The sequence below is a fragment of the Giraffa tippelskirchi genome, chromosome 9, assembly GCF_054371585.1.
Source record: "Giraffa tippelskirchi isolate mGirTip1 chromosome 9, T2T-mGirTip1v1.2.pri, whole genome shotgun sequence".
In the NCBI taxonomy this organism is placed as follows: domain Eukaryota; kingdom Metazoa; phylum Chordata; class Mammalia; order Artiodactyla; family Giraffidae; genus Giraffa; species Giraffa tippelskirchi.
Genome location: NC_137283.1, coordinates 139996176 through 140021140, shown reverse-complemented (window position 1 = coordinate 140021140; position 24965 = coordinate 139996176). Strand labels below are relative to the sequence as shown.

The 24965-nt window shown below is 43.2% G+C and overlaps 1 protein-coding gene across 2 annotated transcripts in view; it reads right to left on the bottom strand.

Annotated features, from left to right (window-relative positions):
- Nucleotides 1-24965, bottom strand: part of ARFGEF3 (ARFGEF family member 3) — a 183155-nt gene that overhangs the window by 56983 nt on the left and 101207 nt on the right. For both annotated transcript variants that reach the window (XM_081528884.1, XM_081528883.1), the window contains 6 exons: nucleotides 23004-23108; nucleotides 21785-22118; nucleotides 13451-13563; nucleotides 11785-12695; nucleotides 3357-3523; nucleotides 1953-2118 (listed from right to left, as the gene is read on the bottom strand). In XM_081528884.1, the coding sequence (XP_081385010.1) occupies nucleotides 1953-2118; nucleotides 3357-3523; nucleotides 11785-12695; nucleotides 13451-13563; nucleotides 21785-22118; nucleotides 23004-23108 (1796 nt within the window). The remainder of the gene's footprint in view (nucleotides 1-1952; nucleotides 2119-3356; nucleotides 3524-11784; nucleotides 12696-13450; nucleotides 13564-21784; nucleotides 22119-23003; nucleotides 23109-24965) is intronic.

The window sequence follows — 24965 nt, the reverse complement described above, 5'->3', positions numbered from 1 at the left end:
AGGGAGTTTGTGCAGTCAGATGGAAAACAAGCATTGTTTACAGGCAGACTGACTAAATGTCTCATAAATGTCTTCATAAGTATGAATTCCTATTTTTCAAATTGATGTAAATATTATCATAGTTAATAAAATAAATGGTGTCTGTGTAGGGCCATGCTCTACTTATCCTGTCAGCAGAAGCCAAGAGATGATCACTCAGATCAGCAGTCTAGGAACTCAGATCAAATACAGGACGAGCCTGGAGATCTAATTTATTAAGATTCCTGATAACCAGTCCAAACTTTTGAGCAACCCCTGATCTTGACCTGACATCGTGGTTATACCATGTAAAGCCATGAATAGCTGCTTTTGCCAAAATGTTGCCTTATGACCACATCCCATGAAAAGTGAAAGTGAAGTTGCTCAGTCGTGTCCGACTCTTTGCAACCCCATGGATTGTAGCCCATGGAATTTTCCAGGCAAGAGTACAGGAGTGGGTTGCCATTTCCTTCTCCAGGGGATCTTTCTGACCCAGGGATCAAACCCAGGTCTCCCGCATTGCAGGCAGAGGCTTTTCCTCTGAGCCACCAGGGAATCCCAATACTGCTTCCAAAAATTTCCAATAGAAATTAAAACTCTGGATGCTAAAAACATAGATTCTGGGCAACTATCCTGCATTCTTTTTTTATCTAATATTTTTGTAACTTTTAATTTCAAATTTCAGAAGTTACAAGAATAGTACAAGGACCTCTCATTGAATGTATGTATTAAGTATGAGACACATTATTGATATATGTGTGTATTATTGATATGTGACATCACACACACATACATATCATACATCCACCAGTTACATTCACCTTGCCCCATTTATTCCACAATTCTCTGTGTGTGTATCTGTATTGTGTGTGTGTGTGTGTATATATAGATATATATTCTTAACCAATTTAGAATAAGTAGAAACATCCAGTCCTTTTACCCATAAATAGAGTATCATTTAAGTTAAGAAATCTAACATTGATAAAATTTTATTATGTAGTTCAAATCCATATTCAACTTTAATCAACTGCCCCTTCATGGTTTTTAAGAAAAATTTATTGGCGTATAGTTGATTTACAATGCTGTGTTAGTTTCTGCTGTACAGCAAAGTCAATCACATATAGCCACACTTTTTTTAGATTCTTTCCCATTTATGTCATTACAGAGTCCTGAGCAGAGTTCCCTGTGCTATCTATACGCGAGGTCCTTCTTAGTTACCTATTTTATATATAGTAGTGTGTACACATCAATACAATCTTCCCATTTATCTCTTCTTGCATTAACTCTGGTACAGCTGGGAAGATAAGGGAGGACCTCTGATATGGACATGAAATGGGGATGAAGACAAGTTTAAAATCAATCAATCCTTTTACATTGCTGGCAAATTCCCAGGAGCACTGAATGATACAGGGTACCTATTGTGAGAGTTTCCAGGAATAACTCTGGGCTTTGCACCCAGACAGTACTTCAAATCCCCAGAAAAGGTCTATGGTTTTATCCCACTGGACATGGATGCTAAGTAATTCATAATCTAGGCTTCCCTGGTGGTTCAGGTGGTAAAGAATCCGCCTGCAATGCAGGAGACCCGGGTTCAATCCCTGAGTTGGGAAGATCCCCTGGAGAAGGGAATGGCGACCCACTCCAGTATTCTTGGCCTGGAGAATTCCATGGACAGAGAAGACTGGCAGGCTACAGACCATGGGGTTGCAAAGAGTTGGACGCAACTGGAGGGACTTTCACTTTTAATTCCTAATCTAATGGGGCACAGTGAGCCTGCACAGTCCCACATGGAAGGAGAGAGAGCTCTTGTGAGGTGAATTCATGACACTTTCCGGGAACTGTCACCAATGTCCAGGGAGGCTTTGTGGGTGCTGTTTCAAAGCCCAAGCCCTCCCACCCCTCAGTGCCATGGAGTCCTGCAAGGAGCCACTGACCCGTCAGCATGGTGATGAGGGGGAGGCTGTTGTCCTCAGGGCTGCCCCAGTAGCCGGCTTCTCCAAGCATGTTTCTATCGAGAACCTGGTGGTAAAGTTCCTCAATCCAGGCCTGGGAGAAGACCATGAGCACTCCACTGGTCTGGACCTGCTTCATGAACTCTTTCTGCAGAGAAGATCACAGGAGAAAATGACCAAATATGACCCCCTGCACACAACAGGCTCCCACATCCCTGGAGTCACTGCTTACAGGAAAAACACAACTCTGCTGGTTGGGCTCGAGAGGTGGCGAGGGAAGGGGAAACTGCAGTGGAGAGGTCACAAACTTCATGAAGGTCCTTTCACTTGCGTGATCTTTTTAAGAAACCTACAGAAGGAGTGGGCTTCCTTGGTGGCTCAGTGGTGAAGAATCCTCCTGCCAATGCAGGAGATGTGGGTTTGATCCCTGAGTGGGGAAGATCCCCTGGAGAAGGAAATGGAAACCTGCTTCCAGTATTCTTGCCTGGGGAAATCCCATGGACAGAGGAGCCTGGTGGGCTACAGTCCACGGGATCACCAAGAGTAGGACACGACTGAGTGACTAAACAACAGAAGCAGTAGAGATACCACACTTGATATTGTTACTCTCTGACGTGTGGGAGGATTAGAAACTGCACAGAGATGTTTCAAAACACCTCCTTCTCACCACCTTGTCAGCACCAGAGGTGGCCTGTGCCCCCTGAAGGACATACGTGTCTCAAGAGATACCTGATTGACACTCATATAGCCACCACTCACCTTCAGAAGTGTACAATCTGTTAATCGTTTATCAGACAAATGATCCCTTCAGGCAGCTTCAGGGCTATAGGCTCTCGAACTGGTACTAGGGTCCACCATGGAAGGGCCTGCTCATGCCAGGGAACCAACCATGAAAGAGGCCCTCCCATCACTCTCATCGCCTTACAGAGGGGCTTTGTTATCAGCATTAGCCAGCTTGGCTTGGGGTCTGAGTACGTCTCAGTACATTTCAGACCCCAATGAAGGGTTTTTGTAAACAGCACACCTTCATTTTCTGCAAAGGGGACCATTCTCTGCATATCGCCTGCACTTACTTAACACGCTGATCACATTTTTGAATGTGTCTTATACACGTGTGTTTAATGCCACCCAATGGAGTTACTGGGCCACTGGCAGGCAGCCAATGCCAGGTACATGGTGTTCTTTGTTCCTGGAACCAAGTGGGTAGCTCTGTGATTCACCGCTCTGTGCAACCTGCACAAAGGTTCCTGTGGATGGTGAGTGCCTGCCCTCCACAGCCCTGTGGGCATAGCCAAGTCATCCCTCTCTGGCCAGTGATGCTTGGGTGCCAGCCCAGAGGCCGCCGTCGGTCCTCGGCATGCCTGGTCGGGGAAGATGCACACTCACCATGATGCTGGGTGCCAGGGTGGGCCGCTTGCGGTAGTAGTCACTGTGGGAGAGCTTCAGGTTGAGCAGCAGCGCGCAGTGCGCCGCCGAGTACAGGCTGTCTGCGTTCAACAGCATCTGCAGGCCCAGGCTGCTGTTCCCGTCAAACCCTGGTGAGTGCATCATACCTACAGGGGAAAACCCAGAGACCTCAAACAGCACGCTGGGTAGACACTGCTGACCGCTTAGTGGAGTCACCAACCAGCTCCACGAACCAGGGACAGGGACATCTCGTAGGACAACAGCCAGCGAGGAACAGTGTCATGGCAGGTGTGCGCCCTCAAAGAGCATGCACTCTGGAGTGAACCTACTTGGGAAAACCTTGTTGGTTACTCCCCAGGAACTTTGGTAAAATCACTTAAACCCTTCTTTACCTAGAGATAAGCAAAATAACTGATTATCTCTATCTACTGCTCAAACTCTCCAAAACACAATATAAAAAACCTCCCGGCACTCCCCCCACCTCCTCTTACTCCCCTCAGTCACCCCAAACTGTCTGTTGTTCCTTGACCTCACTAAGCCTGGATACGCCTCAGGGCATTTGAATTTCTGTCCCCTCCACACCCATCCCACAGTGGTCTCCCAAGATCTCTGGATGACTTGCTGCCTCGTTGATTCTTTCAGGGCTCTGCTCAAGTGCAAGCTTGTCACAGACATTTCCCTTTACTTCCATCTAAAATAGCATCTGGCCCACTACCCTCATCCTCTGCAATAATCCTCCTCACCAGGCATTTTTATTCATTGCCTTAATGGCATTTATTAATAGATTTTTGCTTACTCTCTGCCATTACTACTATTACATAAGACCTATGAGAGGGAGGGATTTTGTCAGTTCTTTTCACTAGATAACACCAGTGCCTAGAACAGTCTAATACATAGTAGATTCTTTAAAATTATTTGCTGAATGAATGAAAATGAACAAACAAGTTCACTATGGCAACTAGATGCAAAACATTTAAGATGCTTAGTGCAGTAACTCATAAGCACAAACTTTTCTAAAAGTGGGCTTCCCTGGTGGCTCAGATGGTAAAGAATCCACCTGCAATGTGGGAGACTTGGATTCAATCCCTGGGTTGGGAAGATTCCCCTGGAGAAGAGTATTCTTGCCTGGAGAATTCCATGGACAGAAGAGGCTGGCAGGCTACAGTCCGTGGGTCTCAAAGAGTCGGACATGACTGAGCGACCTTCACTTCACTTCACTTCTTTCTAAAAGTAATAATGTTCCTCAGAAGCTAAACACAGAATTACCATATGACCCAGTAATTTAGCACTCTTAGGAGTTTACCAGGAGAATTGAAAACAGGAATTTGAACACATACCTATATGTCAATATTCACTGCAGCAACTAACACAAATAATAATGTAATATATTAGAAAAACCCCTTTGAATTAGGCACTTGAAAAGGGTGCATTGCATAGTATGTAAATTATATCTCAGTAAGAGCTGTTAACACAAGGGAGACACAGACGTAAAGAACAGGCTTCTGGACTCAATGGGAGGAGAGAGTGGGATGATTTGAGAGAATAGCATTGAAACATACATCACCATATGTAAAATAGATAACCAGTGCAAGTTTGATGCATGAAGGAGGGCATCCAAGGCCGGTGCTCTGGGACAACCTAGAGGGATGGGGTGGGGTGGGGAGGGGCGTGGGAGGGGGGTTTGAGATGGGAGGGCATGTGTGTGCCTATGGCCGACTCATTGATGTATGGCAAAAACCATCACAATATTGTAAAGTAATTATCCTCCATTTAAAATAAATTAATTAAAATATAAAAGCAGTTAACAAATGAGGAGACAGTTTCAAATATATGTATAAAGAAATAGTTGTTGGTTTCCTCCAACTATTTTTTCAAAACATTCTTTTAGATTTCATACTATGCTTTTCATTTTGAAAGGTGCCTATATTTTGTTTTGTTTTTTTTTTTTACAAATTAACTGGAAAAACAAAAACTAATAAAACTTCGCACTCTAAAGATGGTCTCATTCAGCCAGAGAGAGCTGGTGTCACAGAGAGCTTGGGGTGACAAAACTTACCCAAGTCCACTTCTCTTCATCTGATACTATGTTCGCCCCAATGCTACATTTGCTCCTGCAAACACGCTGAGGACGAATTTAGGGATGTAGGTGAAACAGCCCATCCTAAATATGTGCATGCAAATGACATGCACCCAGAGGTGATGAAGAGAGAAAGCAGCAAGGAAGAGAAGAGACACTCCCTGGCTGGGCAGGGGTTGGAGGTCTGGGGCTTCCTGATGCCTGGCAGCATCTGGAGGTTGGCAGGACCCTGGAGGAGGACAAAGGATATGCACAGGGCCTCCCTGCCTTGCCTGAGCATTCCAGGCCCCATACTGGCAGGGAGGTAGCAAAATCATGGGACCCCCAGAAAGCCAGTGAAGTGTACAATGAGGGCTCACTGGTGACATGAGAGGTGAGGGGCCTCCCTCTCCAGACCCCACACAAGCTCCTGCTTCTAGATTTACCCTGGCATGGGACCCTGAGGGCTAGCAGAGATCAAACGTCTAGCCAGCTAGGCAGGTTGCAGGTCAGGAGTCAAATTTAATTTAAAGACATACATATTTCTTGCACAGCTGAAATTCATACTAGTTATATTGGGCTTCCCTGGTGGCTCAGACAGTAAAAAATCTGCCTGCAATGTGGGAGACTTGGATTTGATCCCTGGGTCGGGAAGATCCCCTGGAGAAAGGGATGGCTACCAGGAAATCTTGCCTGGAGAATTCCATGGACAGAGGAGCCTGGTGGGCTATATAGTCCATGGGGTCACAAAGAGCTGGACAAGACTGAGTGACTAACACATTTACTTTCATTATCTATATTACCTTTTCTGAAGTTTGGCACTTGATAAATATTAGGTTGCTTGCAGTAAGCTCACACTTGGTCACAGTGAGCCTCCAGATTCCAACCAAACACCACTGATCTGAGGAACAGCAATCCCAAAGCCTGTGAGCATACCCCTCTGTCAGTGGCTGTGGGAGGCCAGCTGTTGCTTTTTCACCCCTGAGGAGGCTGTATACAGATGCCACTTTCTTTTATGGAGGATCAGAGGCATTTCGGCAGCTGTCACGGCTCACATTCAATACCAGCTTTCCATTAAAGATGGGCTTCTCTGGTAGCTCAGCTGGTAAAGAATCCACCTGCAGTGCAGGAGACCCCAGTTCGAGTCCTGGGTTGGGAAGATCCAATGAAGAAGGGATAGGCTATCCACTCCAGTAGTCTATTAAAGATATTAATATCTCAATGAAACCCGGGTTTGTCTGGATGTTTGCAAACTACTCCCTACCCTGCCCAAAAAAAACTTTAATTTCTTTCAAAGAAAAAGCCCCTTGAATCACGTGGAATTAAGGAGACATTTCAACTGTATGTTTAAGTATTGGAGAACAGGGGGCCCTGAGAAACGCCAAGTGAGGCTGACCTCAGCCAGGAGGGTGGACCCAAATAACCAGTCAGGGACAAATGTTTGATGGGAGTTTTGGGGAAAATAAGGTTTGAAGCTTTTGACACGGAAGGAAATAATGAGTAAAATATCTGGGTTATGACTCCAGGAGACTCTTTCTCTGCTTCTCCTGTTTTTTCTTTCCTAACTTTCTCTCGATGAACAAAGGAAATCTGCCATTCCTCTGTCTCACAGGTACAGATGTTTGTCTTTGAATAGTCTTTCATCTTGGAGGGAGAGCTCTGCCTCAGGCCAGACGTGGACCCAGCCCAGTACCCAGTAGCTTCAGCTGATCCACAGCAACAGTCAGTGGGATCCACTGAACCACTAAATGCAGTAACTGAAGAGAACCAGCTTACTAGCAGCAGGACCACAGAGTGATGAATTTGTAATTCAGATATAGAGACCAATTCCTAATTGGTAAAAGTGCTGTGGAGGTCACCAGACTAAAAAAATAAAACCAACAACTTGGTTATAGACAATCACTACAAACTACATTTGCTTCATCACCATTTTTCTAGATTTCATATATATGCTTTAATATACAATATTTGTTTTTCTCTTTCTGACTTACTTCACTCTGTGTAACAGGCTCTAGGTTCATCCATCAGAACAGACTTTGGACACAGCAGGGGAAGAAGAAGGTGGGATAAACTGAGAGAGTAGCATTGAAACATATATATTACCTTACATAAAATAGATATCTAGTGGGAAGTTGCTGTATAACAGAGGGAACTCAACTCAGTACCCTGTGACAACCCAGAGGGATGGGATGGGTTTGGGGGGCAGGTTCAAGAGGGAGGGGACATATGTATACTTACGGCAGTTTCACATTGTTTGTACGGCAGACGCCAACATAACATTATAAAGCAATTATCCTCCAATTAAAAATAAATTTAAAAAACCTGCTACATTTAGAAACAACCAAAAGATTTTGAAGTCTCATTTCAATGTATTGATTTCTACATGTAAAAATTAATGTCACAACATATTGGATCTGATGGGACATTTTATAAATCTAAAATTTGAGCAGTTTGCAACATTCATGGAGCTGCATTCTGGTCAAATAAAATCCACGCCAAGTGCCGTTCTGCACATGCTACAAATAAGTATTGATTTGAAAAACACAAAAACAAATGTGAAGGTTTACTTCAAATTTTGTAAAAGACTTTGTTAGGATTATATTTCCCAATTCTCCTAGGAAAGGAGGTAGGGCCTTTAGAAGTCATTCTTTGCCAATGTGACAACTCATTTAATCTGGAATTACTTTGTTGTTGTTTTTCAGTTGCTCAGTTGTGTCCAACTCTTTGCAACCCCACGGACTACAGCGCACCAGGCTTCCCTGTCCTTTACCATCTCCCAGAGTTTGCTCAAACTCATGTCCATTGAATCGGTGATGCCATCCAACCATCTATCTTTCGTCATCTCCTTCTCTTCCTGTCCTCAATCTTTCCCAGCATCAGGGTCTTTTTCAATGAGTCAGCTCTTTGTATCAGGTAGACAAAGTATTGAAGCTTCAGTATTATGCCTTCCAATGAATATTCAGCATTGATTTCCTTTAGAATTAACTGGTTTGATCTCCTTGCTTTCCAAGGGGCTCTCAAGAATCTTCTCCAGCACCACAGTTTGAAAGCATCAATTCTTCGGCGCTCAGCCTTCTTTATGGTCCAATTCTCGCAATGGTACATGACTACTGGAAAACCGCAGCTTTGACTATATAGACCTTTGTTGGCAAAGTGATGTCTCTGGTTTTTATTACGCTGTCTAGGTTTGTCATAGTTTTTCTTCCAAGGAGCAAGCGTCTTTTAATTACTAGGGGATGTTGTTTGTAAACATGAATTGATCTGAGAGCTAAATCTCACATTCTTAAACTGAAACTTCTGCAGCTGTTATTTTGTATCGATAATTTTAATTTTACATAGAAGGGCCTAAACATAATTCTACCACTTCTTGATCACTCAAGGCCATCATCACTGCAACCAGGGGCAGTACTGTGATCTGATACACAGCTGTTTTGGGATCACTGATGGGTGCCAGACTCTCTGCCTTGTCACCAGGGACACCAAGCTGGTTGGAGAAGTTGCCAAGCTCCTCTTCCCAAGAATGCTTCCAGTTAGGAAGATGCACAGGTTCAGAGACCCTACCAAACCCTTTCTAACTCAAGCTTTACTCCTTCAGCACATAACTATCCACATCTTTAGGGATCAAAAAGCAAGTTCATCAATTTACAGTCAATAAATACTTATTGAGGATAAATCATGCACCCTTTGGACACAGCACAGTGAAGTTTCTCTATAAATGTTGACTGAAGAAGCATTTGTGTGTGGGGTGCACATGTGTGTGTATGAGAGAAACAGAGATAAAGAGACAGAAGAGAGAGACACACACACAACACACATACACTAGGAATGTTCAATAAAATAATGTAAAATTTAATGATTGTGCACATAAGGGAGAAAAACAATTTTTAAGAAGAGTATTTATACATTTTTCTAGTATTTCAATGACTAGAAATGAAACATAATTTTTGAAATGAAATGAAACATGATTGTGTATGTATGTGTATTCCTTCACACAAATTAAATATCCCAACTATTTTTATATCTAATTCTTAAAAGAAAAATATTGAGAAAAATGTTGGGCAGTCTTAGAAATTGATATTTTACTGCCTTAACAAGAATGGCAACGCAGTTAGGAAAGTTGAGAAATTATATGCATCTCTTTCTAACCACTAGGTACATTAGAGAGTTACTGAGTAGTCCAGGATTAGAAGTGCTGTATCTCTGCTGTGCTTTATGCTATAACTTTGGATCACTCTCATATTAAAAAATGTTCTTCCTTAAATATACCTGGATCTATTTGACAAAGGACAATCTGATCAGCTTCTTAAGATACTTAAGCTCCCTATTAACAATACAGCAGTCACTTCTACCCAGTTCCAAGAACCGGGCTAGAATTTTTTTTGTATTTGTGTGTGATGTGTTACTTGTTAGAATACCAAAGATGGGGTAGATGGGGTTGTAGCTTCCAAGGAGCTGAAAGTCTAGAAAGGGAAAGTGGATGCATGAACTCATATAACTATGACAAATATAGGAAGTGTCATGACAGACACATGTTCAAGGCTCAGTGGTGGAAGAGCAAGTGATGGTCTTGGCTTTTGACAGTTCTGTATGGTCAAGAGACCCTTGAATTTCAGGGGAAGGTACAGTTGACCACCCTGAGGTCAGGCAATCATTTATTCCTGCTCTAAATTTTTTTGTACTCATTAACTGCTTTCTTTCTGTAGCACTATGAGAGAATAGAAAATATACATGTTGGTCTCTGCTCCCAGTTCCTGGCACAAAGCTCCTAAAACCCTAGTGACTTCCTAAGTGATAAGAACACTAGGAGTACCTCTTATTCTAATATGTGTCTTTGATCTCATCCACGACCCAGGGCTCCTAAAACTCTCATAAATTCCCAAGTAATAAGAACACTAAGAGGATCTCTTGTTCTAAAGAGGTGACTCTGGGTGGGCTGCTGGATAACTCCTCGATAGGAGCAAAGAATTTTTGGCTCCATCCCCACCATGCCATCCTCAAGAGAGAGGAGAGGAGCAGGAAATGGAGTTAATAATTGATCACACCTACATGACGAAACCTCCATAAATCCCAGCAGTAGGGGTTTGGGGAGATTCCAGGTTGGCGGACACATCCTCACCAGGAGGGTGACCCACTCCAACTCCACGGGGACAGAAGCTCCTGTACTCGGGACCTCCCAGACCTCACTCCGTGTATCGCTTCATCTGGCCATTCATCTATATCCTTTATCAGATCCCTTAGTAAACTGGTAAACAAAAGTGAGTGTTTTCCTGAGTTCTGTGAGCTATTCTAGCAAATTTAGTGAACCTAAGGAGGCGGTCATGAGAAGCTCTGATTTATAGCCAGTCGGTTAGAAGCATAGGCGACAGCCTGGGCTTGCAGCTGGCATCTATAGTGGAGGGGGTAGGTAGCATCAGAACTGAGTTATAATGTAAGACACTCAGCTGTTGTCTGAGGTTTGCTTGTTGTTTGAAGGGAAAACTTTCACACATTTGGTGACCAAGTGTCAGAAGTACAGTGCTCTGTGTGACTCATAAAAGAGGGAAGAAGCACCATAAGGAAGAACTGGGGTTTTCTCTACATATGAAGGAAAAAGCTGCATGCTCCTTCTACAAATACCTTACAAGAAAATGATCTCAATTCATTATTAATAAATTCATTATTCCCTGTGTTAAATGCTGCTTCCCTGTATTCTTTACCTCCTTTCTTCACCAAAATCCTAGGTGATGATTTTCAGCCCTTCAGCAAAACTAGTATAACTCTCTGGTGTACCCTGGCCAAGACAGCCCACAGCACACCTGTTTAAATACCGTTTGGGTCACAATGTTGACATTTGGCAGACAGAAGGGTCTGAGATTGGAGAATGCGATGCTGACACAGAACACTGGAACATCGCACACCACGGGAAATTCAGGGGAATTCAGAATATAGTGGTAGGACCGCCTGCATCTGCTCCAAGACCTCATCTGAAATAATTTACATGTCAACAAACCAGAAGTGCAACACACTATGATTTTACGATATCAAAGTGTAGAAGCATAGGAAGAATTCAGTGTTCTGAGAATCACAGATTTTCATTTTGTTTCAGTCAGTAGCAGCTTTCTAGAAGGCACCTACCTCTTACCCTCTGCACATACACATTTATGCACCTCTCGGTGTATTCCAGCCACCGACTGCTGCACAATTCAAACAAACCACCACCAGTCAATTACAGTCCTTGGCTCTCTTTAAGAAACCTAAAGATTCATCAAGATGCTCTGAGCACTTTAAACTCCATGCATGCTGGTAACTGCCCCTTAAACAAAATGCTCTGAATATTCTAGTGGACTGCGTAGCAAAAAATGAATTACAAACCTGAGCAGAAGGTAGAGACAAAGTTCTGGAGGGCCGAGTCCACTTCTTCCACGCTGGGCAAGGCCAGGAGGCGCGGCAGGAGACCCTCCAGCGACTGCACGAACAGCCGGGCGCTGTGCTGGTCGGCCTCCTGGTTCTTCAGCAGCTTGAGAGACAGAGCCGCGGTCCGCAGGGACCTGTGGCCCAGGCAGTCCCGGGGGGTCTGCTCCTCATCAGCTAGAGAACAGTTGTCGGATCCAATGTCTGACACGTCCGACCTCCCGGAGTCCTTTTCAGCTGCCATGGAGTACTGGTCGCAGGAGTCGAATTCTGTCCGAGAGAGGTCTTGGTCGTCCACGCTGAAGTTGCTCTCACTGTATCTGGATCCGTAGGACCTCATCCTGCAGTCGACCGACAGGAAGTTGGTTATATCAGGGTAGGCAACTGTATGGCTCCTTTGAACCACGTCTGGCTGGTCCACAGCTTCCGGTTCTGTCACTTTACTCAGAGTCTCCTTGCCCTCTTGGACGGCTGGCGACTTGAGGCCATTCTTGGGGTTTTCCGAGTGGTCCTCGGGTGTGGTCTGACCCAACTCTCCCTCCAAGGTGGTCTGGCCCGTGTCCGTGGTAACGCTGATGCTGATGTCAGGGCTCCGTTCATTCCCCAACTCCCAGGGTGTGTGTTCCGAGGACAGGACTCGCCGCTGCCAGCGGAAGTCGGCCTCATTGATCTCCATGGAGTCGCGGCTGGACTCGGCCCCATCCTTCAGCTCCTCCAGGCGCAGCAGCAGCAGCTGGACCTGACTTTCGCTCAAGCCCCTGCCCTGGCTGAGCTCTTCCAAGGCCCCCAGCAAGGTGCAGACGCAGGACACAGCAGCGTAGCAGGCCTCGATGCCGCCCTTGATGCACGCCTCGGTCATGCCGTCCATGATGCTGAAAGTGTTCAAAGGAGCAGATGGCATCAGTACAGGCAACATGGACAAATGCTACAAAATGAACAAGAATTGTTAGACTGGTGAACAGTTAAGTATTCAGAAGAGATACTCTTGATTCACATGAAATCAAATGATCTGGGCAAAAAAATAAAATGAACAATAAAGGAAACTCAGGCCGGAAAGTGGCCCACTTTGAATCACACTCTTTCGGTTGCCTGGTTTATTTAGGTACAAATAAAGGTTTTGGATGCAAATTTATAATCTTCACAAGGACAGGCATAGAATAATCTCACTTTTGTAACATGTTCATTTTTCCAAACAGAAAACATTTATAATGCCTCTAGGATAGTACGGACCTTCCTTTATTCAAGAAAGGTGCTTCTGAAGAGATGCATGTTACTACAACTATTACAAGGCAGATAATATTCCATTTCCAAGAGGGACTCTATGGAAAGGAATCATATAGCTGTAACACATTAAGTCAAAAAGGTTTTCCCCAAAATAAGCCCAATAAAGAATTTCTGTACAATTTGTACACTGGCTTTTCTCTAAGTCAGTATGAAAATATGGAAAGTTATATGATTACAATAAACTGAGATAAGACTTCTCCTCTGGCCTGCAGGTACATTACTACATAGTCATATCTCATATAATAGATTCATATAATTTCAGGAACTTAGAAACAACGTTAAGAATATTCAGAGAAGCATTCTTCACCAAGCAATAAAGATCCAAAAGGAGAACATATCATACAGTTTGAGAAGATCCAGATGAGACTTTCTTTTCGCAATTGATCTTTTTCTTGATTCAGGTTCAGTGGAGCTGGGTCCTGCCAAATCACAGAGACGCTTTGGGCTCCCGAGTAGCTTTAAGCATAAGAGGAAAAAAACAACAGAAAAGTGAATATCATAAAAAAGCACAAGAACTGTGAGATCAAATAAACATATACATTCTCTCTTGAGTGATACTGTCTAAGAACAAAACACAATTTGGAATTCAAATTTTAATAAATCTGACTTTAGTGTTCTCCTTGACTTGGAATACCCATTGGGTCTCCAGCTCCCCAGTTCAGGACTGGCTTAGACAAAGAATATCCCTTGAGGGAATGCTTCAAAGTTTTTTATATCACAGAACTAGAAAGCACCTATGCCTATGTTCTTTAGTAAGACTGGCCTGTAATTTAACTTTTCTATCCTCTCCCTACCTTATTTTGCTATGAAACTGACTAGCTTCAAAAACTGAGTTAAGAAATATACCTTTCTATTACCTGGGAAAGTTCATGTATTATTAGAACTACCTGTTCTTTGAATGTTGGTATAACTTGTTTCTCAAGCTGTATGGGGGCACTAATTTCTTCTAAATGGAAAGATTTTAACTACTGATTCAATTTCTTTAAAGATGATAAAACTACTTAGGTCCTCAATTTCTCCTTGAATCAACTTTTTTTAAAGTTGCATTATTTCCTAGGGACTTATCTATTTTATCTAAGTTTTCAAATTTAATGGCCTAAATTGCCTTAATACCTTTGTTAATTTCTTTAACATTTGTAACATCTATGGTCATATGCCCTTTTAAAAAATTATTATTTCTGTTTATTTTTTACCTATTTTAGAATTTTGACTTCTTTCTGCAAGTTATTTGATTTTGTTAGTCTTTTCCAAGTCCTGGTATGTTTTACTTTATTGATTCACTATATTGTGTTTGCTTTTAATCACATTACTTAATGCCAAAGGACAAAGTGTTTATCTGAGGAGGCCTTACAAATAGCTGAGAAAAGAAAAGTGAAAAGTAAAGGAGAAAGGGAAAGATATACCCAACCGAATGCAGAATTTCAGAGAATAGCATGAAGAGATAATAAAGGCTTCTTAAGTGAACAATGCAAAGAAATAGAGGAAAACAGTAGAATGGGGAAGACTAGCGATCTCTTCAAGAAAATTGGAGATATCAAGGGAACATTTCATGCAAGATGGGCACAATAAAGGACAGAAGTGGCAAAGACCGAACAGAAGCAGAAAAGATTAGGAAGCGGTGGTAAGAATACACAGAAGAACTATGCAAAAATGTTTTAATGACCTGAATAATCACAATGGTGTGGTCACTCACCTAGAGCCAGACATCCTGCAATGTGAAGTCAAGTGGGCCTTAGGGAAGCATTACTATGAACAAAGCTAGTGGAGGTGATGGAATTCCAGCTGAGCTATTTTAAATCCTAAAAGATAATGCTATGAAAGAGCTGCACTCAATACGCCAAAATTTGGAAAACTCAGCAGTGGCCACAGGACTGGAAAAGGTCAGTTTTCATTACAATCCCAAAGAAAGGCAATGCAAAAGAATGTTCAAACTACCATACAATTGCGCTCATTTCACATGCTAGCAAGGTCATGCTCAAAATCCTTCAAGCTAGGCTTCAACAGTATGTGAATTGAGAAATTCCAGATGTACAAGCTGGATTTAGAAAAGGCAGAGAAACCAGAGATCAAATTGCCAACATCCACTGCATCACAGGAAAAACAAGGAAATTCCAGAAAAACATCTACTTTTGTTTCATTGAACATGCTAAAGCCTTTGACTATATGGATCACAACAAACTGTGGAAAATCCTTAAAGAGATGGGAATAATAAACCAGCTTACCTGTCTCCTGAGAAACCTGTATGCAGGTCAAGAAGCAATAGTTAGAACCAGACATGGAACAGGCTGGTTCAAAATTGGGAAAGGAGTATGTCAACACTGTATATTATCATCCTGCTTATTTAACTTATATGCAGAGTACATAATGCAAAATGCTGGGCTTGAATGAATCACAAGCTGGAATCAAGACTGCCAGGAGAAATATCAACAACCTCAGATATGCAGATAAAATCACTCTAATGGCAGAAAGTGAAGAGGAATTAAAGAACCTCTTGATGAAGGTGAAAGAGGAGACTGAAAAAGCTGGCTTAAAACTCAACACTTAAAAAACTAAGATCATGGCTTCTAGTCCCATCACTTCATGGCAAATAAGGAAAAAGTGGAAACAGTGACAGATTTTATTTTCTTGGGCTCCAAAATCACTGCGGACGGTGACTTTTGCCATGAAATTAAAGGATGCTTGCTCCTTGGAAGAAAAGCCATATCAAACCTAGATGGCATATTAAAAAGCAGAGACATCACTTTGCTGGCAAAGGTCCATATAGTCAAAGCTATAGTTTTCCCAGTGGTCATATATGGATGTGAGAGTTGGACCATAAAGAAGGCTGAGTGCCGAAGAACTGATGCTTTTGAACCGTGGTGCTGGAGAAGACTCTTGGGAGTCCTGTGGACAGCAAGGAGGTCAAACCAGTCAATCCTAAAGGAAATCAACCCTGAATATTCACTGGAAGGACTGATGCTAAAGCTCCAATACTTTGTCTACCTGATGCAAAGAGCCAGCTCATTGGAAAACACTCTGATGCTGGGAAAGATTGAGGGCAAGAGGAGAAGGGGACAACAGAAAGGTGAGATGATTGGATGGCATCATCGACTCAATGGACATGCGTTTGAGCAAACTCTGTAAGATAGTGAAGGATGTGTGTACTGCAGTTCTTGGGGTGGCAAAGAGTTGGACAGGACTTAGCAACTGAGCAACAATCCTTGTCTTCCTTTTGACTTTTTAAAAAATTTAAGCTCTTCTTTTCCAAACTACCTAAGTTGGAGAATTAGAACATTAATTTTAGACTTTCTATTTTTTGAGGTAAGTCATTAAAGCCATAAATATCCTTTCATGCACTGTTTTGGCTATATCTCACAAGTTCTCATGTATAGGATTTTCGTAATTTTTTGGTTCAAGTTAATTTTTGTTTCTATACGGGTAGACATATGTACAGAGAATTTCAATTTGAGGCTAATTTAAAGAAAGATTGATTAATCACGTACATTGAAGCAGACATCCTACTGTTATGTTCATTATTTTCAAAATGACTTATATTTGCAAGATAAAGTATATAAAGTAGAAAAAATTACATGTTTTTCTCCTTCAAAATTCCTTTCTTCTGCCAGAAATTGGGAACTTCTCTCTTGAAGGTACAAACACGAAGCTTCCACTTTCTTTTTTTTGACATCCAGAAAGGAGCAATATTACCAGAGATGAAGGCAGTCTCTCTTTCTCTCTCTCCATCTGTCAGCCTGCCAGACCTGCAGCCAAGTGAAGTGGCTATGCCTCTGAGCCTCTAGCTGTCCCATCTCTTGTTAGAAGGATAAGTGCCTTTCAGAGGTACAAGAGTGGGAAATCTGACTCTCTCTTGGGATCCCATTACATTCCCTAATCCAACTTCACCAGGAATAAATCAGATGACATATTTGAATTCTCACATTAATCTTGTGTTTATTTCTCAGGTGCTTCAGAGTCTGGAGGGAAAGGAAATAGAGTTTTGGAGAACTCTCAATAAATACTTAAAGAAAAGCAAGACTTGTTTAATTTCAGCTTCTTCTGGTGGGAATGAGGAATTGGTGTCAGTGGCTAGGGTGTCACAGGTCTGATAAAGACTAGGGCTTCCTTCTAAAGCTGAAACGTGGGAGAGAGAAAAGGAAGCAAGGTGTTCTTTTTGGTTATGGAATGTTTTCGGCGGGGAGAGTAGAAGCAAAAAAAGAAAATGTATTTTGAAAAACAAAATGTCCTGTATGCCTCTGATTAATAAGCACAGAGCACACATGGCAGAGAGACAAATTAGAGAGAGAACAGCAAATAACATACCAGGTGTTCAAAATCCAAGAGAGTAAGCAAACATCCTGGGTGCCCAGTGGTTTCCTTTGTATGCGTGAGCCCTGCGCATTTTGGTATCTAGGTTACCAGCCTTCCCAAATTACTGGTGTTGCCACAGTAAGTGGAGGCTATGCTCGTGAGAACAACCTGGCCCACGTGAGTGTGTCGTGCTCTGCAGGGCAGCACGGCCTGGACACACTACCCTGGTGTCAATTCCAGCCTCGCTTAGCAAATTGACCGTGGGGAGCTAGCAAATCCATGAAGAGGGGAACACAGGACTAATTTCCTTTGCAGTACTAAGGAAGCTGTTATAGAAAGTGCATTGAGACCTACACACCTTGTAGGCAAAGTATTTACTTAGCATTCAGTTGTCAAGTGGTTCTACCGTGGGCAACAATAACTCCAGTTACTGTCATCTCTGTGTACTTGCTTTTTGTATGCTCAGTCACTTCGTCATGTCTGACTCTTTGCCACCCCATGGACTGTAGCCCACCAGGCTCCTCTGTCCATGGGATTTTATAGGTGAGAATACTGGTGTGGGTTGCCATTTTCTTCTCCAGGGGATCTTCCCAACCCAAGGGATCTAACCCTCGTCTCTTGCATCTCCTGCATTGGCAGGCAGATTGTTTACTGCTTGCATCACCTGGGAAGTTCTGAGGGGGAAAGAAAGGATGCTGTGGCTTCAAAACACCCTCTGCATATATTCTGTCTTCAGGTCAGAATATCGAACACTTGAGTATCAAAATGTATTGAACACTTATTCTTCTTCAAGGACTGTAGTGTTAGATACCGGAGGAAACACACAAAAACAATGTATACAAAACCATGTTTAGGGAGACAAGACGCTTGTTCCACACTGTATTGTGAAGCAGTCAGTGTGATGAGACATTATAATCAATTGCTAAATGGTGGAACAGGATTTAGAGAAGAGTCAAATCACTGGTCTGAGGAAGCAGAGCCATAAAGGAGAAGGATTTTGACAGAGGTGTAACTAGAACACCTGGGTTTATGTTTTAGTCATATTGCTCACAAGGACTTTGAGTGAGTAAACCTCTCCTCATGAAGCCTCAGTATCCCTATCTGGAAAATGGGTGCAATATTATCTCCCTAAAGAAATCTGTAAACAAGCTAATGTGAAGTGCCAGCAGTGTCTGTCTAGCTTATTGTGATCCACCACTTTACTATGTTAAGTGAAAGTGGCCAATGGGCATAGGGCAGGGGGAGCTGGAATAGAAGCAGGAAAGTAGAAACTGAACAAAGCAGGATGGAATGAGGGTGCATCCTGGGAAATGATGGGAAATGAGAATGATGATGGAAGGGTCTGGAAACTGGGCAGAGTATTTTAGACTTGATGGGAGAGGCAACATGGACCACTGGAGAGTGGAAAAATTAACAGCGGCCATTTACGAATATAGTGAAAAGTGCTGTCGCTCAGTCATGTCTAACTCAGACCCCATGGAGGGTAGCCTGCCGGGCTCCTCTGTCCATGGAATTCTCCAGGCAAGAATACTGGAATGGATAGTCAATCCCTTCTCCAGGGGATCTTCCTGACCCAGGGATCTAACCAGAGTCTCCTGCATTGCAGGTAGATTCTTTACCATCTGAGCCACCTGGGAAGCCCATCCAGGAAAACAAAAGGGAGAAAAAAACACAGGCAGGAGGCACGGAGACCAACTTGAACGACTCACTGCTTCAGGCAGGAGGTGATGAGGACCTGCTCTCTGTATGTTTTTCTCTTCCTTTACGTTATTGTTCAGCAGCTAAGTTGTGTCTGATTCATTGCAACCCCATGGACTGAAGCCCTCCAGGCTCCCCTGTCCATGGAATTCTCCAGGCAAGAATACTCCAGTTGGTTGCCATGCCTTTCTCCAGGGGATCTTCCTGATCTAGGGATCGAACCCAGGTCTCCTGCACTGCAGGTAGATTCTTTACCATCTGAGCCATTAGGGAAGCTCATAAGTGCACCACATTATTTGTTTATCACTTTAAATACTCACAAAACATTTATACAACTTTATGGCATTTTGAACTGGCAACCTTTGGAATATTGTCACCATGTACAGATAATAAACTGGTAAGTTCAGAGTTAAATGATTTAGCTATGGTATCTAGCTGATGAGTGGCAGAGAGGGGATTCAAACTTTGACTTAGACTCAAGTTCATGGAAGAGGGTAGCTGAACCAGTGCCAGGAAAAGAGCTGCTGGAATCATCTGCATTGTAATATGAAAGTCCAGGCCAGTGGTAAGTGTATGAAGGGAAAGACCAGGGGTTTGAGTTCAGATGGAGATTTGTACCCTTTCTCTTTTTTAAAAAAGTTAATTTTATTTTTATTTATTTATTTGGCTGCATAGGGTCTTAGTTGCAGCATGTGGCTCGTCACTACCCCTTGGGATGTGGGATCTTAGTTCCCCAACCAGGGATGGAACCCACATCCCGTTATCGAAAGGCAGAGTCTTAACCAATGGACCACCAGGGAAGTCCCCACCCTTTCTCTTTCTTTTGACCCTGGGCAAGTCATTTGACCCCTTGAACTAGTTTCTTTGTGGAAGGGAAAATTCCTTTTTCCTGGCTTCATGTTTCTATGGGCAAGAACACCCAGTGGAATAATATTCTGGGTCCTTCTCCTTTTCTCACTTCTTCCCAGTGGAGGAAGAGTGGCTGGTCTGACTGGTGAATTCAGCAGAAAGAGATGAGCATGCGAGGTGGCCCCTTCCACTCTCCTCTCCCTGGAGATGAGCCAGTTCAAAGAAAGTCCACCCCGTTCCCCCAGACGACAAGCTTCACAGGGGCAGGGGCAGCTTCCTAGGGAAGGGTTGCTTGGGTGGTGGCCCCTGGTAGCTCAGTCTATAAAGAATCCGCCTGCAATGCAGGAGACCTGGGTTCAGTCCCTGGGTTGGGAAGATCCCTTGGAAAAGAAAATGGCTACCCACTCCAGTATTCTTGCCTGGGAAATCCCATGGACAGAGGCCGGGCTACAGCCCAAGGGGTCACAAGAGTTGGACATGACTTAGTGACTAAACCACCAAATGCTTCTAGTCTCACTGGCCTCCAAAGCTGTACTGTGTTCATCAACCGAGTGGTGATCAGATATCAAAGCTGACCCTTTGATCTCCCTTGCCTGAAGCTCTGTTAGGGAAAACATTCTTTACTGGTATACAATCACACAAAGTTATCATGACTATTAAAGATAATATATGTTACTGCTGCTGCTGCTGCTAAGTCGCTTCAGTTGTGTCCGACTCCGTGCGACCCCCTAGACGGCAGCCACCAGGCTCTGCAGTCCCTGGGATTCTCCAGGCAAGAACACTGGAGTGGGTTGCCATTTCCTTCTCCAGTACATGAAAGGGAAAAGTGAAAGTGAAGTCGCTCAGTCGTGTCTGACCCTTTGCGGACCCCATGGACTGCAGCCTACCAGGCTCCTCTGTCCATGGGATTTTCCAGGCAAGAGTACTGGAGTGGGGTGCCATTGCCTTCTCCAAATATATGTTAAATATTGGCATAAAGAAAAAATGGTCATTACTACTGTGGGTCCATAAATTTTCTTAATCAACAATTAAACATGGATTGCTCCTTCATTTCTGGAAACACTGGGTTAGAATTTCCATTATTGAATTACAGTCAAATCTCATGAAAACAACATCAGCAAGCTGTTCAAATTAAGCTTTTTAAAAACTGGTGAGTAGCCAATACTGCTCAAGGTAATTTTGTTACTCTCATTTTTTTGGTGTCAGGTACCAAAAACCAGTGTGATTTGACCTTCATGGCCAAGTTTACAGATACAAAAGAGTTGATCACTTTTCTTTTCAGTTGAGAAGCAGAGGAATTCTTGACGTAGCCTCAAAACAGCTCCAATTCCTCCTCAAAATCATGAATTGGCTCACTGGGACATCTATCCTAAGCTGGACATCCTTTGTCTCATGACATGTGGGAGAAATAGGGCGTAAGAAGGAATGGAGAACAGGGTCCCTTTTAGAAATCAGAGATCAGTAAAGCTCATTTTTGGATAATGTACAATCTGAGTATAAATCATTTTGAAATCCAATTTTGGCAAAAGTGAATAAACACATACATCTGCACAGACAGTACCTTAGGGAGGAAACTGAAAGTTCAGCCTGGGTTCCAGTCAGATGCATGTGGCTCAAATTATCAAACGGCTTTGCTGCAGTGAGCATTTATCAATGCCCCCTTAGCCCAACTCCCAACACATGCCCACAAAGCCCCCAGTGCTAAAAATACTATTATTGGACTGCATAGAAGCAATTAAGCTCCAGCAGATGATTGGCAAACACTTTCTAAGTACTTCCTGTGTGCAAGACAAGGTGCTCAGCCCCACAACAAAGCTGGGGGCATCCTTCACAGCCTCCCTACCTCTTTCATGATCTTGATGGCTTCCACACGGTGCTGGGGTGGGGGGTAGAGCAGCACGCGGTGGTAGAGTGACTGCAACACGGGCTTCATGGAGTCCACCGAACCCACCAGCCGCACCAGCTCAGCCGCGATGTAGTAGATGGTCCGGGCCACCGGCCCGCTCAGGGCTGGAGCTGTGGAGGAGCAGCCTGAACCCCGGCCGTGGTCGGAAACCCCGGGAGATGCAGAGTCTGATTCAATGCTGGTACTTGTGGTGCTGCTGTGTGCAGAGGTGATGGTTTTGTCATGAATCGGATTCCCCAGGATCACGATGAGAGCGGGGCAAAGGTTCTTCCTGAGAGGAGACGAGAGGAAAGATCAGTATCCCTTCAAGCCAGATGATAAAACATGAATACTATCCTGAGGGTAAATGCCAGGTGCCCCAAAAATGAGAAGTAAGAGCTGGGCTCTTTACTGCCCCTTTTTTCTGGCTACCTCCTGCTCCAGCGTGTCCTGTCTCTCCATCACTCCTGGGGATAGCAACAGAATACTTTTCTTCATAATTCAAGCTGGGGTTAACTGTATAAACTATCACGAGAAGTATCAGAAAGCATCTTCTATGAAGAAAATGGACTCACAGTGCTAAATGGCTTAGTGATAAAGTTTCATTTTACTATAAATAATGAAATTACTTATATTCCTCATTTGAGAAGTTGATTTAAATTTCTGACACATATCACACTGATACATAGCACTCAACTTTCTCCCTGTCAGATAAGCCCAGGAACCCAGAGCAACTTGCTGGCTGCCTGAGGGCCCTATCATTTGTGTGAATCTCTGACTGTAATTAAGAGACTAGTTTGCAGGTTGAGATGGAGAGAGTATCCGGGTGAGGCTGAGAAGAAGGATCAGTTATGAAGGTGAACTATCTCCCTTGTGCAATTCACTGGTGATTTTATATGATTTAGAACATAGGCTTTCATGATCCTATGATGTAAACGAAATGCAGGTGGGCCTTGGGAGGCATAGTTGGTTACAATAATTATCCTTTACTCTCTGTAACTTGGTCTGGTGCATATAAACAAAGCAGCTTCCACACTTTCCCTCTAATACATTTACACAGAGATGGAACAATAAGAGAGGCACGGATACCATGGGAAGGGACCCACAGATCCAGCTGGACAGAGCGAGCCTCCTGGGCTAGCCTGCAGTCAGAGTGGACATCAAGACGAGTACTCACCAGATGAGGTCTGTGAAGCCTCGGTGCAGCTGCATGGAAGAAGAGGAGCTGCTGAGCACGGACAGGATGCACTCCAGGTACAGGAGCTGCAGCTGCTGGCTGTCGCTGCGGGGAAACAGAAGCAACATACAAACACACCCAAAGTAAAGGGAAGATTAAAGAGGTGATATGTGGGAAACACTTGAGAAAATGTTAGGCATCACAGAGTGTTCATTTGTGGGGAGGCTGGTAATGTCATGGGTTGCCTTGTGCTCCCCCCACCTCCATTTCACACTTTGAAGTCCTAATCCCTGGTACCTCAAACATGGTCTTATTTGGAGGTGGGGTCTTTACACAGGTAACGAAGTTAAAGCAAAGCTATTAGGGTAGATCCTAATTCAACAGGATTGGTATCCTATGGTTTTTCCCGTAGTCAAGTATGGGTGTGAGAGCTAGACCATAAAGAAGGCTGAAAGTGTTAGTCACTCAGTCGTGTTTGACTCTCTGTGACCCCAGGGACTTCAGCCCACCAGGTTCTCCTGTCCATGGTATTCTCCAAGCAGGAATACTGGAGTGGGTAGCCATTTCCTTCTCCAGGGGATCTTCCCCACCCAGGGATTGAACCTGGGTCTCCTGCATTGCAGGCAGACTCTTTACCGACTGAGCGACCAGGGAAGTGGAAAGAAGGCTGAGTGCCAAAGAATTGATGCTTTCGAACTGTGGTGCTGGAGACGACTCTTCAGAATCCCTTGGACAGCAAGGAGCTCAAATTGGTCAATCCTAAAGGAAATCAACCCTGAATATTCACTGGAAGGACTGATGGTGAAGCTCTAATTCTTTGGCCACCTGATGCAAAGAGCCAATTCATTGGGAAAGACCCTGACGCTGCGAAAGATTGAAGACAGGAGGAGAAGGGGACGATAGAGGATGAGATGGTTGGATGGCATCATCGACTCAATGGACACGAGTTTGAACAAACTGTGGGAGATGGTGAGGGACAGGGAAGCCTGGCGTGCTGCAGTTCATGGGGTCTCGAAGAGTTGGACGTGACTGAGGAACTAAACAACCATCTTCATAAAATGGAAATTCGGACACAGAAATACATATGGAGGGAAGACAATGTGAAGAGACAAGGGGAGTAGATGAGGAGTGAGGCCTCCCAGCGCTGAGAAGAAACCAACCCCGATGACATTCTGATCTCCAGCCTCCAGAACCATGAGACAATACATTTTTGTTATTAAAGCCACTTTTTTTGTGATACACAGTTTGTGATACTTTGTTTTGGCAGCCCCAGCAAACCGATTAGGATGATTTTTCTGTAATAAACTTGACTTTTTAGAAGTTTTGGTTTATAGAAAAATGTAGCATGCTACGGAATGTGACCATATTTTACCCACCCCTGTACATGGTTTATCCTATTAGTAACATCTTACCATTAAAGAACAAATTAACAGTTACCATTAAGGAACAAATATTGATATATTGACTTAAGTCTACAGTTTACTCCAGAAATACTAAATTTTAATACATTTAATTGTCTAAATTTTTCAAGACACTATGTACCATGATATCTTTTAGATGGCTAATACTTTACTAACTTGCATTTGGCTTTTCTTATTTTTTTTGAAAGCACCAGTGTTTTTCAATGGACAAATTATTTTTCTCAGTTATTACTATAGAGTTCTTCATTAGAACCAGATTTTTTTTAAAAAGCATGTAACTTTATGAGATGCACACTTTTATACCTGGACTAAATTTCCTGCCTAATCCACCAGAAAGTATTAAAATCCAAGTGGGTTGTCTTTCTGACCAATCATTTGACTCATTATTAAGAAAAATAATTGAATGCCCTATTAAAAAACATCTTTATCTTTCAAACCATCAATTGATCATCACAAAATAAAATAACTATAGACAATAAAAAGTCTCAACTTCTGAAATCACTGGAAATAAACCCAGAGAAAAGTTATAAGCAGTCAAGTT